This window comes from Phlebotomus argentipes, unplaced genomic scaffold (genome assembly GCF_947086385.1).
Source record: "Phlebotomus argentipes unplaced genomic scaffold, Phlebotomus argentipes genome assembly scaffold_18, whole genome shotgun sequence".
Lineage (NCBI taxonomy): Eukaryota > Metazoa > Arthropoda > Insecta > Diptera > Psychodidae > Phlebotomus > Phlebotomus argentipes.
The window spans coordinates 4,905,669-4,921,413 of NW_026776177.1; the positions used below are offsets into that span (position 1 = coordinate 4,905,669).

The 15,745-nt window shown below is 42.8% G+C and overlaps 1 protein-coding gene across 1 annotated transcript; it reads left to right on the plus strand.

Annotated features, from left to right (window-relative positions):
* Nucleotides 1-820: 820 nt before the first annotated feature.
* Nucleotides 821-14,892, plus strand: LOC132261342 (uncharacterized). The gene is made up of 10 exons (XM_059760166.1): nt 821-1,216; nt 8,704-9,036; nt 9,573-10,620; nt 10,681-10,832; nt 11,046-11,399; nt 11,846-12,344; nt 12,604-13,108; nt 13,173-13,332; nt 13,397-13,694; nt 13,752-14,892. The coding sequence occupies exons 2-10, from the start codon at nt 8,743-8,745 to the stop codon at nt 13,940-13,942; spliced, it is 3,501 nt and encodes a 1,166-aa protein (XP_059616149.1). The 5' UTR covers nt 821-1,216; nt 8,704-8,742; the 3' UTR covers nt 13,943-14,892.
* The last annotated feature ends 853 nt before the right edge of the window (nt 14,893-15,745 follow it).

The window sequence follows — 15,745 nt, forward strand, 5'->3', positions numbered from 1 at the left end:
TGTCGCAGGTGAAAACGCGAAGATAAAGCGTGCTGAGTAATTTGCTATTTTGCAACACTGTGTCGTAAAAGTCATACTGAATCCCGAATCAAGGCGAGAGTGAGATTGATTTGGGTGAAAGTGGCATAAAAGCGCTGGGAAAAAGTGGCGAGGGACTGAGGGCCAGGTGAGACTGGCTGTTGAACTTGAGGATGATGCAACAGATATATGTGGAACCATGTTTCTTTTCCTCGCCCTGGGCGGAAAATCAGGCTGACTGGAGGCACACCAACTGTAGTAATATTTTGGCGCGCAATTTCCCCTTTTCACGCTCTTTCTCGCTCTCTGAGTGTATTTTTCCCCAGCACCGCAGCTTTGGGAAAAACTCTCTCTCTCTCTCTCCTTCTCGAGCTGAATTCAGGATTTCAGAGCTGAGGGGATTGATTTGGTTTACGACACTTCAATGGGAATGTTACAACTTTGTCTTTGCATTCTATGCACGCTTTGCAGAAAATATATGCAGAAATGATATATAAAAAGCTATTCGGTGGAGATGCCTGGTGAAAGCTCTGTTTCAGCGTAACTCACTTTATTGTGTGTGAGGAAAAGTGCCTTGAAAGACGTTTCATGATTATCTTTTGGCTCTGAGAAGTAAAGCTCTTTTCTCGGTAGAAGACTTTTGCTCAGTTTGTCACCCTGGAGAGTGACTGCCAGCCGAGAGAGAGAGAGAGAGAGGGAGCAGTGAATGCTCTCTCTCGCGGCCTGGTCGACGGCCAATGTTTTCCAGGACGACTGAGAGCTCGACAGTGCGTAGGCGGTAGTCGGAGAGACGTAACCACCACGTGCTACTCCGTCTGCAAAACACAACACTACAGACACACAGCTAAATAGCACACTACAACCTTTTATTTCTGCTCATAATAGGGTCAAGGGGGGTGAAAAATGCACTAATTTGCCGCACGCTGAACACTTTTTTCATTATACATAGTGGCGGCGAAAGCTCACAAATGCTCACACAATTACATCAACTATCTTTAGTTTTTTCCCACGCACACCTTCTGGCCAAAGCGAAGTTCATAGTGGAGAGAAAGTGAATTTGGGAAAATTGGTGAAAGCTTGTGAGACAGTAACCGTGAAGGGGGGCTTTTTGCGGCGAGCTAAAACGTCAAGTGAAAGGAAAAGAGTTTCGCCGCCGGAAGGAGGGAAAAGTTCATTTGAGGAGAGATTATAACTGAAAGTGAGTTCTACTTGTAAGTGATTTTAGACACATTGAGAATTTTTCAGCAAATCTCCTATAATCCATTGTGAAAATTCTATGTTTTAAAGCTCTCCAAAGATTCCAACAAAATCACATTCCTTTATCATCATTAAGTGTGTACCAGAATTGGCGAAGAAAAAAAAGAAGATTTTCCACTTCATCCCACTCTATTTGTTCACCCCTCAACTCTCATGCCCGTGGCTTTTTTTCCACCGTCCGGGAAATCGGTTTATTTTGTCGTATGCATTGTATGTATAGTGTGTATTTTCTCCGCTTTTCACCGAGGCGAGAAAGAAAAGGATTTTCCACTTATGCTTGCTCACTTTCCCGACGAAAAATCCACCATTACGTAATTTAAAGTACACTCCCACTCAGGCTTCGTCAACTTTTCCACTCGTCGACAAAACAACAGAAAAAATATTCCCAGAGGCTCGAGAGTTAGGCAAAAGTCTCTCTTCTCGGTGAGCAAATATTTTTGTCTGTCGCCAGAGAATTGGGATAATTTTTCAAGCAATGGTGTGGGAATGAAGGGAAATTTATTTGTCTTTTGCAATCCTTTTTCCACAAATACTCAAATTCTCTAAAACACGAGAAAAGCTGTCGTAGAGGGAAAATTTCTGTTTCTGTTTTTAATTAGAGTTGGAATTTGCGTGACTGTTCGCCACATTCAAGCTCTCTCAATAAACCTTTTCCTCCCTCGACCACTGATTAAGTGATTCATTGGAAATCCCGCATCGTTTTTCCCACTCTCGTGTCACTTACTTTTCTCAATAGTCCGACAGAGGAAAATATGAAATTATGTGTACAGATGGTATTCAGTCGTTGAGGCGACAAAAGTGATTTGTGACTGAAAGAAGTGCTCAAATAAAACTCTACTTCTTGTTATTTCAAACACGCGCCAATTAATCTGTAAGTATTACTGCTTCATGCGAAACTCATAGTGGAACATTCAAGGCAGATAGTGTGCAATTTCTTCCTTTTTCTCAAAGACTTTTGTACTTATCGCGACGCTCAGTTACAGACAATATCAAATTGAATTCTTTATCAATTGAATTTATGATGAATAACAATTTTATCCACTACTGTAAAATTGCTCTTTATTGCACATTTACGTCCCTAAACTACATTTTCCAGTTCTATTCACTGTACAATCCACGTTCATCTTGAGCATCAAGTACGACAAGACACGAAAAGGGGTCCATCTTCTCCACCTTCTCTCTCACACACACACACACACTTTGGCTAGAGAGAATTTTATCGGATTTCTCGATGAAATGAGAAATGAAAAATATACGACTCCTTCGGGGAGAATTCAATTTTCCACTCGTTTTGAATTATGACATCGTATCAATGTGAAAAATTTCAACTAAATTATTTCATTCTGCGCAACAAAATCATCACAATTCACATCATTTCTTGCTTGGGCTTTTCACGATGCCCGGCAGTCGATAAAATTAAATGGCGAGTGAATTGAGTGGTTTGGCAGATTTGCCCAAATAGACATAAAAAAAACACCACGGAAAATTCCAAAATCAATTGATTTTCATCATCATGACTTTCTATCTCATTTGCTTCAAGTAACAAAAAAGGAATCCATTTCGCCACCAGAAGTGTAGGTGGGAAAATGGGTGGATCATCATTAACGCGAAGGCAGTGCGAAAATGTAATGATATATTTTTAATTAGTGGGAAAAAAGCGTGGCCATAAATTAAAATAATTAACCAACTTGTCTGCCATTTGCAGTGTGTCGGAACTTTTGAAAGTACTGTGTCATAAATTATTCCGCAAGGGTGGCTGAGAACTCACCCCACATGTGAGTCTGTGAAAAATCATCCATAAAGCTGCTAATGGCAACCAATACGGTGGTTTTTGAACTTTCCACTGCACTTTCGAGAGAGCTTTATGCCAATTCAGAACGGCTTGAACTGTATAAAACTGATGAATTGAGCTAATTGGGAGCTTGCGTGTATTCTCACTTTGCTTATTAAACTTTTAATTGAACAGCTGTGGAACATTTTCATACAATGTACACTTGTATATTTGAGCTTTTGCCCCACCACAGAATTGAGAACATAGTTGAATGCACAGACAGAGATTTCAAATCATTAACCGCTTGTGTTGAATGAAATCGTGATCTTACTGCACATCCTCCTCAACTCTGATGCTCTCAGTTGGGCGCCACAAAAAGCTCTTCAGAGCAGTTTCCAACTTCTGCGTTATACCTGAAATTCCCCTGGAGCTTCCGCACCTTATCGCTCATCCTCGCTTTCCTTCCATGTGACAGGGAAAAAAAGTATTTAATTAAACTTCCACCATGGAGGCGCTTGTGGGAATGTCTGGGGATAAAACTATCTCTAAATTCATTTAATTTTTAGTGAGGGTCAAAACTGATGTGTAACTTTTTTGGATGAAGAAGTTGAGGATGAGGTTGAAAAAGTTGCAAATTTCTGCTGAAGGCATCCTCGTCATTAATTTAATATTCGTGCCATAATGTCAAGGAAACTGGAAAAGCCGTTCACAGTGTCATCATGAAAACAGGGTGAAAGTTAGCGATATTTTCAATGTTCCCGAATGTCGAACCATCTAATTAGAATCTCGACATTGAGCTCTGGCGGGAATTCTGATGGGAAAATCAATGAATTGATTATGTGATTTATAAGCAAATAAAGTAATGACTCAAATGGGGGGATTGTGTTTAACAGATTCTTGTCTCCTTTGCCATATGCGCGCCCCATTTTGGGACATGCCCGGGCAAAAGGGCTTCACTTTGTGTGGCTGGGAAATCGGTCTCATTGTTTCAAATTCAATACACAATTTCACAATTATCTAGCAGGGACATTCGAACTTGAAGCCCACCCACTCAGAGGGTGAGTCGTAGCATGAGAAAGTTATACGTTTTCTAAGTCATCATATGCTGTACCGCGTTTTTCGTAGAGTATTGATTTATTTGTAACTCTCCGCCCCCCTCGCGCCTAAACACATTGTGTGTGCTTTCGCATCGTGAACGTCGGTGATCATAAAAGCTCTCTCTCTCTCACTCTCTTTCCCTCAGATGAAAGCGTTTTACTGTGTTTTTTTTTGCCACTGTGTCATTTTAAAAAACTATTGAAAGCTCGTCAGCGTGGAGCGCAGTGGAAAATAGGGGCGTCAATGTAAATGTTTACACAAGTTTCCACTTTTTCAAACAGTCCCATTTCAGATCCTATTAATACAATATTTTTTTCGGCTGCCTGGGGAGGGGACATCAATTTACGTGCTATAAAAGAGGCTCACGAAATGCGCTGGAATCAAAAGTATGTTTGCTCTTGAGTGAAAAAAATGTTTTTTTGCTCTCTCTCTGTTGGTTTGAGGGAATTTTTGTGGGCTTTATGGCGGAGCTATCAAATTCCATTTAAATTGAGATAAAGGGGTGTGCGATGGAAGACTGAGAGTGGAGTGGAATTGAAAGAAATTGGCACGGAACCAGAAGGGATGAGGGAAAATGTAATACTCAGCACCTGTGGTTTTGCAACACTTTTATTATATATGGTGAGTGAGTGTAAAATAATTTCCCTCGAGGCTGCATATGGACGAGGGTTGGTAAAGCTCTGTGGCGAAGAGAGAGATAGAGAGAGAGAATAGCATGACGGGGAAATCCCAACAGCCAAGAAAAAGCACCTCGAGATGTCCTAAAAAGACTGCGGCAATCAAACTTTGGCAAATCTCTTTCTCAGCCAGCGAACGAAAGTGTGTGGAGTGAAAATAACAAATTGAAAACATGCCTTAGGGAAAATTATTGATTTCATTAAATCTTTGTCTCCTCGTCCCGGGCAATTTCTTTCCACCTCATCCCCAATGCGGGCGAGAAAAATATGGCACCTTTTGTGCGCCATAGAATTGTGGGGACTTGTGTAAAATCCCTAAAATCGATCAAACTGTGAAATATTCCTCCAGCATCATCCCAAAGATAAATTGATGCCGCCAACAGTTGAGGAAGGGCAGCAACCGCACGCACAATACCCCAAGGCTTCCACCTCAATTCCCCCTTCTATATATGCTCTTGCTTTAGGGAGGAAAATAAGAGCGAGAGATGTGCCTTCAGCCCAGACTACAATATAATAAATTCTTCTCGACAAAGATGATAAACTATTGCCAGTCTTCGCGCCACAAATCAGCCTTAAGGGGCACCATTTATGAAAAGCGGATTTTTAATAGAAAAACTCAGCCAAGACACGAATACTAATGACTTTTCAAGTCGTAACATTTTTATATTCGTAACGGCAATCAAGAGCTTATGACTTTCGTAGGTGTTGCCGTTCAATTAAAATTATATTACTTCACTGCGACTTCTTTCAAATTTGTCGGACAATCTTCACGGAGAAACCCTGATCCCAATTATGTCACTCTCGAAAATTGTTCTTTCAGCCCTCTTCACACACACACGCACACTTTTGTCGCCTTTCCTCGCCAAGAAAAATCACCATGAAGGGCAAAATGTGGCGGTGGGGGAGCAAAGATAAATTGATGCTGTTTGGATTTAAAAGTTTTTATTATTTCTCCTCAATATTAAATTCCGAAGAAAGTCAGGTGTAATGGTGTCCATGAATTACGCACATGATGATGTAACAGGATGTGTGGGTGAAAAGGATATTCCTCGCCCCATGAATTTATTCAATTTATTCAGACACGAATTTCGGGGCCACCTTTCCCTAACTGCCGCAGCGACGGGGAGAAAAAATGAAAACGTCCTCAAGAATTTCCACCGGCGGGTGGAGGAGATGTATGAAAGCCCCTTTGATTGCATTGTGATCACGGTCGCATATTTTTCCTCTTGGTTTCTTCCATGATTTTCTCTCTTTCTCGCTCTTATCATCATTTTGGGTGAGGGGCAGGAGGAGACAGAAAAGCATCTCCTAACATGTCAAGCAAGTTCAATTCAATAGGCTCTCCATCCTCCCTTTCCGCTCACACCACACGGCGACTTCTTTTCGCCCTCTTTGCCACAACAACACGCGACATTGGCAAAATAAAACTTGTATCGATTCCTTCCATCACTATTTAATTCACTGTCGTCTCAATTTAAAATTTTCCACATGGTCTTTTCCGCCATCCATGCTTTTCTTTCTCTAGCGGAGACTTGAAGAGAGGGTGGAGTGGAAAAATAGCAAAACACGTCTTAGCAATTTTTCCTCCTCACACAATTGTGAGATTATTAAATTAGAGGAGCTTTTCCTCCTTCGCGCTCCGTGGAAAAAATACACAACCATGCAAATGACTTGAGACAGTATCGCAGACGGAATTTGCACAGAGTCCATTTTGTGGGTGGGATCATCAGCTGAAGTGTGGAGGGTTGTAGTGGAAATTCGCATAATGATCATAAAGCCATGGCTGGCAGTGTATAGGGAATATCCATACAGTTGGGTATTGAGATTGTTGAGGAGAGAATCAAGAGTCATTTTACATATTCATGTCTCGTATTCGTCCAAGGGAGGACGAGAGAAATGTTGTGCTACCCCTCGAGAAAAGTGATGAGTGGAAGGAAAACCACATGACACTTGTATTTCTCCATCGTGTTTCTTGCCTTTTAATTTACCCCCCACCCTGCCCCGTGCTCCTTGAGAGCTTCAACTTTAAGGGATGAAACTAATTCCACTTATGTACATTATACAAATTCCCTCATCCCCTTGGCCTGGGCGTTTGAAAATCAAGCGGCACGACTCGAGAGACATTCATGACAGAATTCTCGGATTTGTACACCCCCCGTCAGGAGGAGAGGAGCTGCGTTGAGGATCCTCCCTCGCGACTCAGCGTGGGAAATCGATAAAATGTGTGCAAAGTACCAGAAAATCTTCCTAATGCATTCACCATGGCTTTTTGCTCGTCACAATCTTCAGAATGTGTCTCTCCCTCTTTAAATTAACCACAAAACCTTGATGTATATATGAAATTGTGTTGGGTTTGCTAAAGCTTTTGCTCCTGAATTCCTAAAATGGAGCTGCAAAATGAATATAACCCCAGGTTAATGAATAACTTCACAGAATTGCATACCTAAATTGATACAAAATATTCCAAAGGATATTTTAGCCCAGGAGTTCTTGGAAAGGCAAATTCACAACTTCGTTCATACTGCGATTTTTCTTCACCCTTTTAATTTCCCTCGCCTCATCAATTTGGGGGGCTCTTTGAGACCCAGCTTAACCCATTCTGTAGACACCATGTATAATGATGGCCACTTCTCAGAAGGACATGTAAGAAAATTTCTCAAATAGACATTTTATTTGAAAAGCTCCACTGTTGTTCAACTTATTCAGGACTGGTAAATTGTACATATTAGCCTTGAATTTGATTTGTAGCGTATTTCATTGTAAATGAGAGTTTGAGAAAATGGGAGAAGATATATATTTAGAGTCTTTGAGGTGTATTTTAAAGCGACAAGAATATTAATTAGCTTCTAGTGTGGCAACTTTATACAATCAAAGATAATTTCACCTGAAATTTCTCTATTCAAAGCAATGTGAACATTTTCAGGGATTTATCGAAATGGGAATGGAAAAGGCATTCACTGGAGGGGATGGGTTAAAGAAAAAAGTCTCATTTAATATTATAATGTGAGAGTGAGTGGGTGGCAGGAGACAGAAGTAAATTGCTGACAGGGTTCGGATGGGGTGGGGGTGATTTTCCGAGTGCTGTGTCTGCGAAGACGAGTGAATTTAAGGCGTCTTGAGAGTCTTCAGCACAATTTTACACGACTCCGCCGGGGTGAGACTGAGAGACACTAATTGTGGAACGGACCAAGGGGGGAATAATATGGCTAGAATCTGTACACCACTCTCTGACACTTCCAATACTTCCTGAACTCTTCTAGAAATTTTAAACGGATTTTCGATCGATTTATGAGAATTTTAGAAGAAATCACGAGGAAATTGTGATACCAAAATTGCTTATAAATCACTTTTCCGGCAATCATTCTGATCGTAACCTAAACAGAAACATCAAAAGGTTTTCTTTGTAGAAAAAAAACATTGCTAAATATACAAATTATATATTCTCAACTGTTGCAATTCTCTTTTAAGCTCAAAATTGAAGATTTTCCACTTCCACTTCTTAAGTATTTCTGCTAAGCTGTACACCACTTCTGACTACGATATCCTTACCTTGGGATGGACTCGTAACCCTATCGTGGAGTCCTCTTAACACGAAAATCTCATCCCCGGGGAAAATCACTTTCGCTCCCCATCACACTTCCTCGAGTGGAGACGAGTGGGGGTTTTCGGGTGAGCTCCATCGTGAATTTGCTCGCTTAATCCTATTAATGGAGTGGCAGATGTCATGTGTTTAATTATATTTGGATTGTAAAATCCGCTCTCAAACGCGCTGTGCCATCGTCAAATCCATCGCCTGTGAAGGTGGAATTGTCTGACGTGTCTTTCATATTGCTGATCTCACTCTCTCTCTCTCTTTCTCTGTTCTCTTGTGCTCAATTGCAGAAATATTGAACAAAGAGGAAACACTTCTTGTCACATTCAATGGCATCCACAGCGCTGAGTAATCACACCAGCAACTTCATCACACCATCGCCGGAGGGCATAGAGAAGGCCACCATCAGCTCTTTTGATGACTTCGCCAAGAGTCGCAGCAGATCCACACGAGCCGCCAGCCTAGCTCTGCCCAATAACTCCAATCTGCTGGATCTCCTGGACGCGGAGCATCCCGCTTACCTCTCGCCCGTCAATCTCTCACCCACTTCCGCCCTTCGCCGCCACTCCACGCACCACTGTCCGCCCAACGTGGAGCAGCCGGTCGTGGAAGTCAGTCCTGTGGTGAGTGCAAATCCCCATCATTTGCGATTCGCACGATAAGACGGCGCGGATGAGCGACTTCTCCCTGATATTGCGATGACATTAAAAATACATCTTTCCACGAATATTGTGGAAATCTTCCGGCGCTCTTCTCCCTCCCCTTTAGAATATGCTCAGTGATATCTTTGAAAAGTTTGCAACTGTTTGCTAGATATTTTCCCAGAATAGGGCTTCCTGGTGAAAGAGTGTTATTTACGATAAAATTGCCAAGGGATTTTCATGGTTTCATCGTAATCTGAAACGCTGAGGTTTTTCTCACTAATTCGACAGCACTGAAGAGTCACAGTCAATAAAAAAAAATCAGCTCTTCGCAGTGGAAATTAATTATAAAGGATGGGAGATTGAGTTTTCCACCGAATCTCGGCCTTTCATCAGCGTCCAGATTAGCAAATGTCGCACGATTAATCACTGTCCATGATGATTGAAAACTAATCAAATAGAAATGAGGGGATTTTAAGATTGATTAAAGTGGCTATTTTTGGGGGCTTTGATTTCAGGTGAACACCAAAATTCTGCCTCTTGTTCCACCGCCAGTGCCGAAGAGAACATTTCAGGGGAAATTGGGAACGAATCAGGTGCGACTTGGTGAGAAGTCGCCTGTGGATTTTTTTAAGATGCAACCCAATCAAGACACTCCAATGGTGTTGGACAATGAGGATCGACTCAGCATTGATTCCTCATCGTCGGTCTTTGAAGAGAATATTTCTGAATTTGCCACCTTTGACGCCGCCAAGTCCTTCTTCCACAACTCCAATCGCTCCTCGTCGGACTCCAACAAGAGTCAGACCACCATTGACACTGGCTACATGTCATCGGCCACTCATCAGTCGTTCAGGAGTCGATTCTCATCGGAGGACACTCAATCGTCGATCGATAGCTATATGTCGGGCGAGGCGCAGCGCTCTGAAGGATTTCCATCACCACCGCCAGCTGACAATCGCATTTTCAATCGCATCGCCGACAAGGACACGGGCAGGTACCACAAGAACACGGCCAAGAATGCGGAGAACTGTCGCAGACAACTTCCGGCGGTGCCGCAGAGATGGCATCAAGCTGTGCCACCGAAACTCCCACCGCCCAGTGGCGGAGGGAGTGCGGCCACGCGAACACGAGGCACGCCACCGGCTCCTCCCTTGCGCTCCCAAGCCTCCCTGGACTCCGCGAAGCTGCTGCACAACAGTCAGGTGCTGGGCATGAGGAAGGGACTGAATAAACCGCCGCCTCTCGCCAAGATCACCCATCGACAAGACTCCAGCATAAGTAGCGACAGCTTTTCCGTCACCTCCAGTCCGGGATACAATGTGAAGAGCATGGAGACGCCACTTCTGCATCACACCGCGAAGATCGGACGCTCCAGCATGGTGAAGATGCCGCAGGGCGACTCGGGTCCGGACAGCTTCAACATGACCACGCGCAATCAGAAGTCCATCAACGTGCGACAGGACTCGAATGTGTCCAGTGACAGCTTTAGTCAGACTTCCAGTCCTGGGTATTCCTCGAAGCTCCTCGACACACCCTTGCTGACGAACCACAAGATCAATGCATGTGAGTTGCGTCTGTGAGTGACTCTAATGTGACACTATTTCACAATTTTCCCTTTGGCAGTGAAGCAAAATTTCAAAGGCACTGATGAGATTCTCCACGAAGGCGCAGATAACAATCCCAGCTCGCCGATTACCAAGAGTGCGTCGACCCCGGCAAGTCTTCAGACAATTGTACGCTTCCAGAATGGCTCCAACATGTCTCTTCAGCACAAAGTAATTATATAGCACAACCCCCTCGACAAATACGCATTCCAACCACTCCATAAATGTCCCGTGAAATTTCCTAAAGAGCCATCCAAGCAGAGTTGCGATGGTAGATTTGAGGAGATTTGTTTCATCCTCAGGAGGACGAAATCTGTTGACATTCTCCACCAACTCTGGCAAAGAGCTGAAATTGAGTGTGTCCCCTTCTATGTCTCTCTGCAGATTATTAACAGGAGAAAGAACTCAGCCCCGTACAACCTTCGAGGCCCCTTTCGGTTTCGCCTGCTCCAGATTCTGCTGAACGCCGTGGCGCTCCTGGCAATTGCTGGCGGCCTGGCGGCCTACTTCAACGCCTATCCCACTGTGAAGTTCATCAATAAGACCATCATCACGCCGACAAGAGTGGACACAGTGTTCGATGTTGAGGAGTCCACGAGTGTGGCGGGTGGGAAGAATCCAGCGCCCGGAGTGTGTCTCCCCGTCATCGTGAAGTTCTGCCAGAACCACCAACTCCCCTACAATTTCACTGTCTTTCCCAATTACATCGGACACTTTGGACAGCCCGAGGCGCAAGTTGTGAGTATTTGAGAATCCTCGGCATTTCTTCAGCCTGAGAATGTCAGGAATTTTATTACGTCCACTGTGTGCGCGCCTCTGATTCTCTCTTCCCAACCATATAATACAGACAAATCGATTTTCCTCTCGCCTTATCGCAATGTTGAAATACGCGACAGATAAATCTGATATGCAGGGGGAAGGGGGAGGGGGAGGGATTGCTCTCGCGCGATAATCGACAAGAAGATTAATGCTGTCTTTTGCTGTCAAGGGGTGGTTTTCTCCCAAGACACAGTGTACATTACAATTTACTCAATTTCTTCTCCAATTGAATAATGGAACTTCATTAGTCAATATCAAATATTTGCACAAATGAAATGGGAAATTTAATGGAATAAAATAACGAGAGTTCCATTTTTCACCCATTAACCACATGTGATTTAATAATAATCCTGAAAAATCACCAGGAATTGGATGCGTACGATGCTCTGGTGGATGTTAGATGCTACGAATTGGTCTCCCTGCTCCTGTGCTCCCTCTTTGTGCCAAAGTGCAGCTCCACGGGCACCACTGTGCCGCCTTGTCGGAGTCTCTGTACGGAAACTATGCGACGCTGTGGCTTCTTCTTCGAAGTGTTCGGCCTGGAGTTGCCGGAGTACATAAAATGCCACCTCTTCACCGAATCCTCCAATCCGGATGAGTGTGTGGGCTCTCGCGAGGTGCAGGAGGCAAAGATTCGCGCCCAAAATCCCTCCTGCTCGGGCTTCATGTGCGACAAGAAGCGCTGTATCCCAGCCGAGTGGAAGTGCGACGGACACGTGGACTGCAATGACCAGACAGATGAGTCGGACTGTCCGTTCTGCCCGGAAGGATCCATTTATTGTGGCGAGAGAAGGTGCATGAGCCAGAAGCATGTCTGCGATGGGATTCAGGATTGTCCGTACGGACAGGACGAGAGGAATTGCAGTGAGTTGATTGTCCGAATAATTCAAAGTACTCAAAAGGTTATTAAATTTCTGGGAAGTGTCAAGATCAAAGTTCAAATTTTCTTATGGATTCTTGGTAATGAACAGAAATTCTTCTCAAAATATTGCGAAATTCCATGAGTTCTTTGCAGTGTTTATATATATTTTTAATAAACTTAAATTGATATATAAAAGACGCTGTAGAAAACCTTTCCATTGACTCATTAATTAAAAATTCTTTTAATTGTCTTCATCTTCAGTTCGCTTGAGTGAACGGAATGGAGATCTGGGACGAGGAACGCTGGAGGTTTACAGGGCGAATGTGAAGAAATGGGCACCAGCTTGCATCTCCAACTGGGATCCGTCAACCTCGCCAACCACCGTCTGCTCAATGCTGGGCTACAGCTCTGTAAACTCCAGTCGCTTGAAGATGATCGGCACCAACATCACCATGGTCACGCCGACCAAGGACACGCCCGCCATGTGGCGGATGTACCAGAAGCGCCAGACGAACCTCATGAAGGAGTTCACCAACTGTCCCAGCTCAATGTATCCGGTGGTGGAGCTCACGTGCTCCAACTTTGAGTGTGGCAAAATCAAAAGGCGCCGGAGCGCCAAGACACGCATTGTCGGCGGCACGCAGAGCTCTCCTGGCGATTGGCCCTTCCTGGCCGCCATTCTGGGTGGTCCTGAGGAGATTTTCTACTGCGCCGGTGTTCTCATCTCCGATCAGTGGGTCCTCACGGCGTCTCACTGTGTGGGAAAGTGAGTTAATAGCCAAATCAATCGCACAACCACAACACATAATCATGTACAATTTCTCCGACAGCATCACCAACCGCAAGATAAACGACTGGACCATTCAACTGGGGATGACCCGTCGCCACAGTCACACCTACTATGGGCAGAAAGTGAAAGTGCGAAGGGTGATTCCTCATCCACTCTACAACTCCTTCGTGGCCCATGACAATGACATCGCCCTGTTTCAGGTAAGAGCCTTCCTTTGTTCCCCAAATGCCATCAATTAATTCCTCAACACCCTCGTCAATACAGCTTAGCACACGCGTGGCCTTCCACGAGCATCTCTTGCCCGTCTGCCTGCCACCGCCGCTCAAGGAGATTAAGCCAGGCACCCACTGCACGGTGATTGGATGGGGCAAGAAGGAGGACAAGAACACGCAAGAATTCTCCGCCGGGTCGTCCTTCTCCGCCTCATACGAGCCGGCCGTCAATGAGGTGTCCGTTCCCGTGCTCAATCGAGATCTGTGCAACGAGTGGCTGGAGATGCTGAACGTCACCGAGGGGATGATCTGTGCTGGCTACCAGGAGGGCGGAAAGGACGCTTGCCAGGGTAATTCTTCGGTGTTATTCCCTAATACCACGTCTCTAAGTTGACTTTCCTCCGCAGGAGACAGCGGCGGTCCTCTCCTCTGTCGCGACACCACGGACAGAGATCGCTGGTTCGTGGGCGGAATTGTGTCCTGGGGCATCATGTGCGCCCACCCAAAGCTGCCCGGTGTCTATGCCAACGTTCCGCGCTACATTCCCTGGATAATGCAACAGATTCACAAGTACTCCTCCGGATCTCACTTCACTTAGAATCTACTTCCCGCACCCCTCCCACTTCACTGACCCTAGCCGACCACCCCCAACGCTCATATCAAAGCCTGAAACCCTTTCCACCTTCAAGACATATCTTTTCTCAAGAAGATCTTCCATTGGACATGGAAGAGCCGTATTTTTCTATTCCACGACGAGAGATGAATAAACGTGTTTGAAGTTTGTTCGGGTAATTGATACATTTTTGTGCAGAGGAAGAGAGAGAGAAGAATTATATCACGCAAGACAGGATTTTTTTTAATAATATATAAAAAGAGAAAAAGAATATTGAGAAACTTGGACAATAATGAGAATTTTCTTAGAAAAATTATCACTTAAGAGACAAGTTTAGTGTTTAAAATAGGTAAAAATGGAAGATGTGGAGTTGATTTTATTTCCTGAATGAAAAATTGAGATAATAATTTAGTGTCCTTGATGTCAGACAATACATATAAAACTTATGCATATTGCTGAGAAAAGGTGTATTTACCAGATATAAAGAAACATAGAGAATATCTGTTTCCTAGTTGTAATGAGAAATATATAAATATATATATATATATATAGTGTTTAAAGGAAAAACCTAAGCCTCTAATGCTCATTCTCTGCAGTGGGAATGACTAAGTGTTTGACACTAGAATTAAGAGATATGAGAGAAAAACTTGCTTCTTATGACATTTAACAAAAAAAAGAAAGAAAGAAACCACATAAAAATATTTAATGATATTCTTGCTATCATGTATTTTTAGGATGATTGACTATTTTGGAATGTTGGACCTCCTTTTGCCTCAGTCAATCCAACATAAACTCTTCGTTTAGCCCTTGTCGAGAGAGTCATCCGATAAGATAACTTGTAATTAATGAAATATCCTTTAAGGAGTTGTGAGACAAAATATACACTTTTGTGTAGACAAAGACATATTGACAATAAAATGGAATGGTGAAATTGTTTTAGGTGTTTTAGTGGAAAACAAGTGAAAGAAAAATATATATATTATCAATTTTAAAAGAAGAAAAAAAGGAGGAGAAATGAAAACAATTCGTAAAGTAATCTTCCCATCAAAATATGCGAGGGTCTCAGCTTTAATTAAGAATTAGTCAAATTACTGTGATGAAGTTCTCAGACAAGAATTTCACACTTTTCACTTTTGCACTCACTTCACACGAGGCAGGAATAAAACTATTGCGTGTTCTTGTGGAAAACTGAAACTTCATCAAAAAAATAAATAAAAGGAAGAGAAGAAGGAGAAAACAATTCCGTATAACCACAGTGTTAGGCCGATCTAAAGACATTAAACCTTAGGTGTTTGATGAAGAAAAACCTTTTTATCATTATTATAGGAATGAATGAGAATCAATTTAAGATGGTAAAATTCTATAGAGATGCTTTTTTATATAATGGAAAATAAGAAATTATCACATGAAAATCAAAAAAATGAGAAAATATAGTGAGAGAAATTTCCTCAAATTTATTGCGCAAAGATGTGTGAGAATTAGTGGATATGAATTGGAGGAGAAATTAAAATTTACGCACAGAATTGATAAGAGAAAAAAACCTATTGATAGATAAAGATTACATGAATAATTGTCACAGTGAAAATGTTTATGAAAGTGAGAAAAATGCTTCAAATCAAATGTGCTTTTAGAGAAATTTACCATACAAGAATTACATTACACTATAAATAAAGAAGAAGAAAAAAACTACGACAATATCATTAATGTTAATTGAGAACATGAGAAGGAATATTCTAAAAAATATTGCAGAGAGAGAAATGATAATTATTTTACATTTGACGATACAAA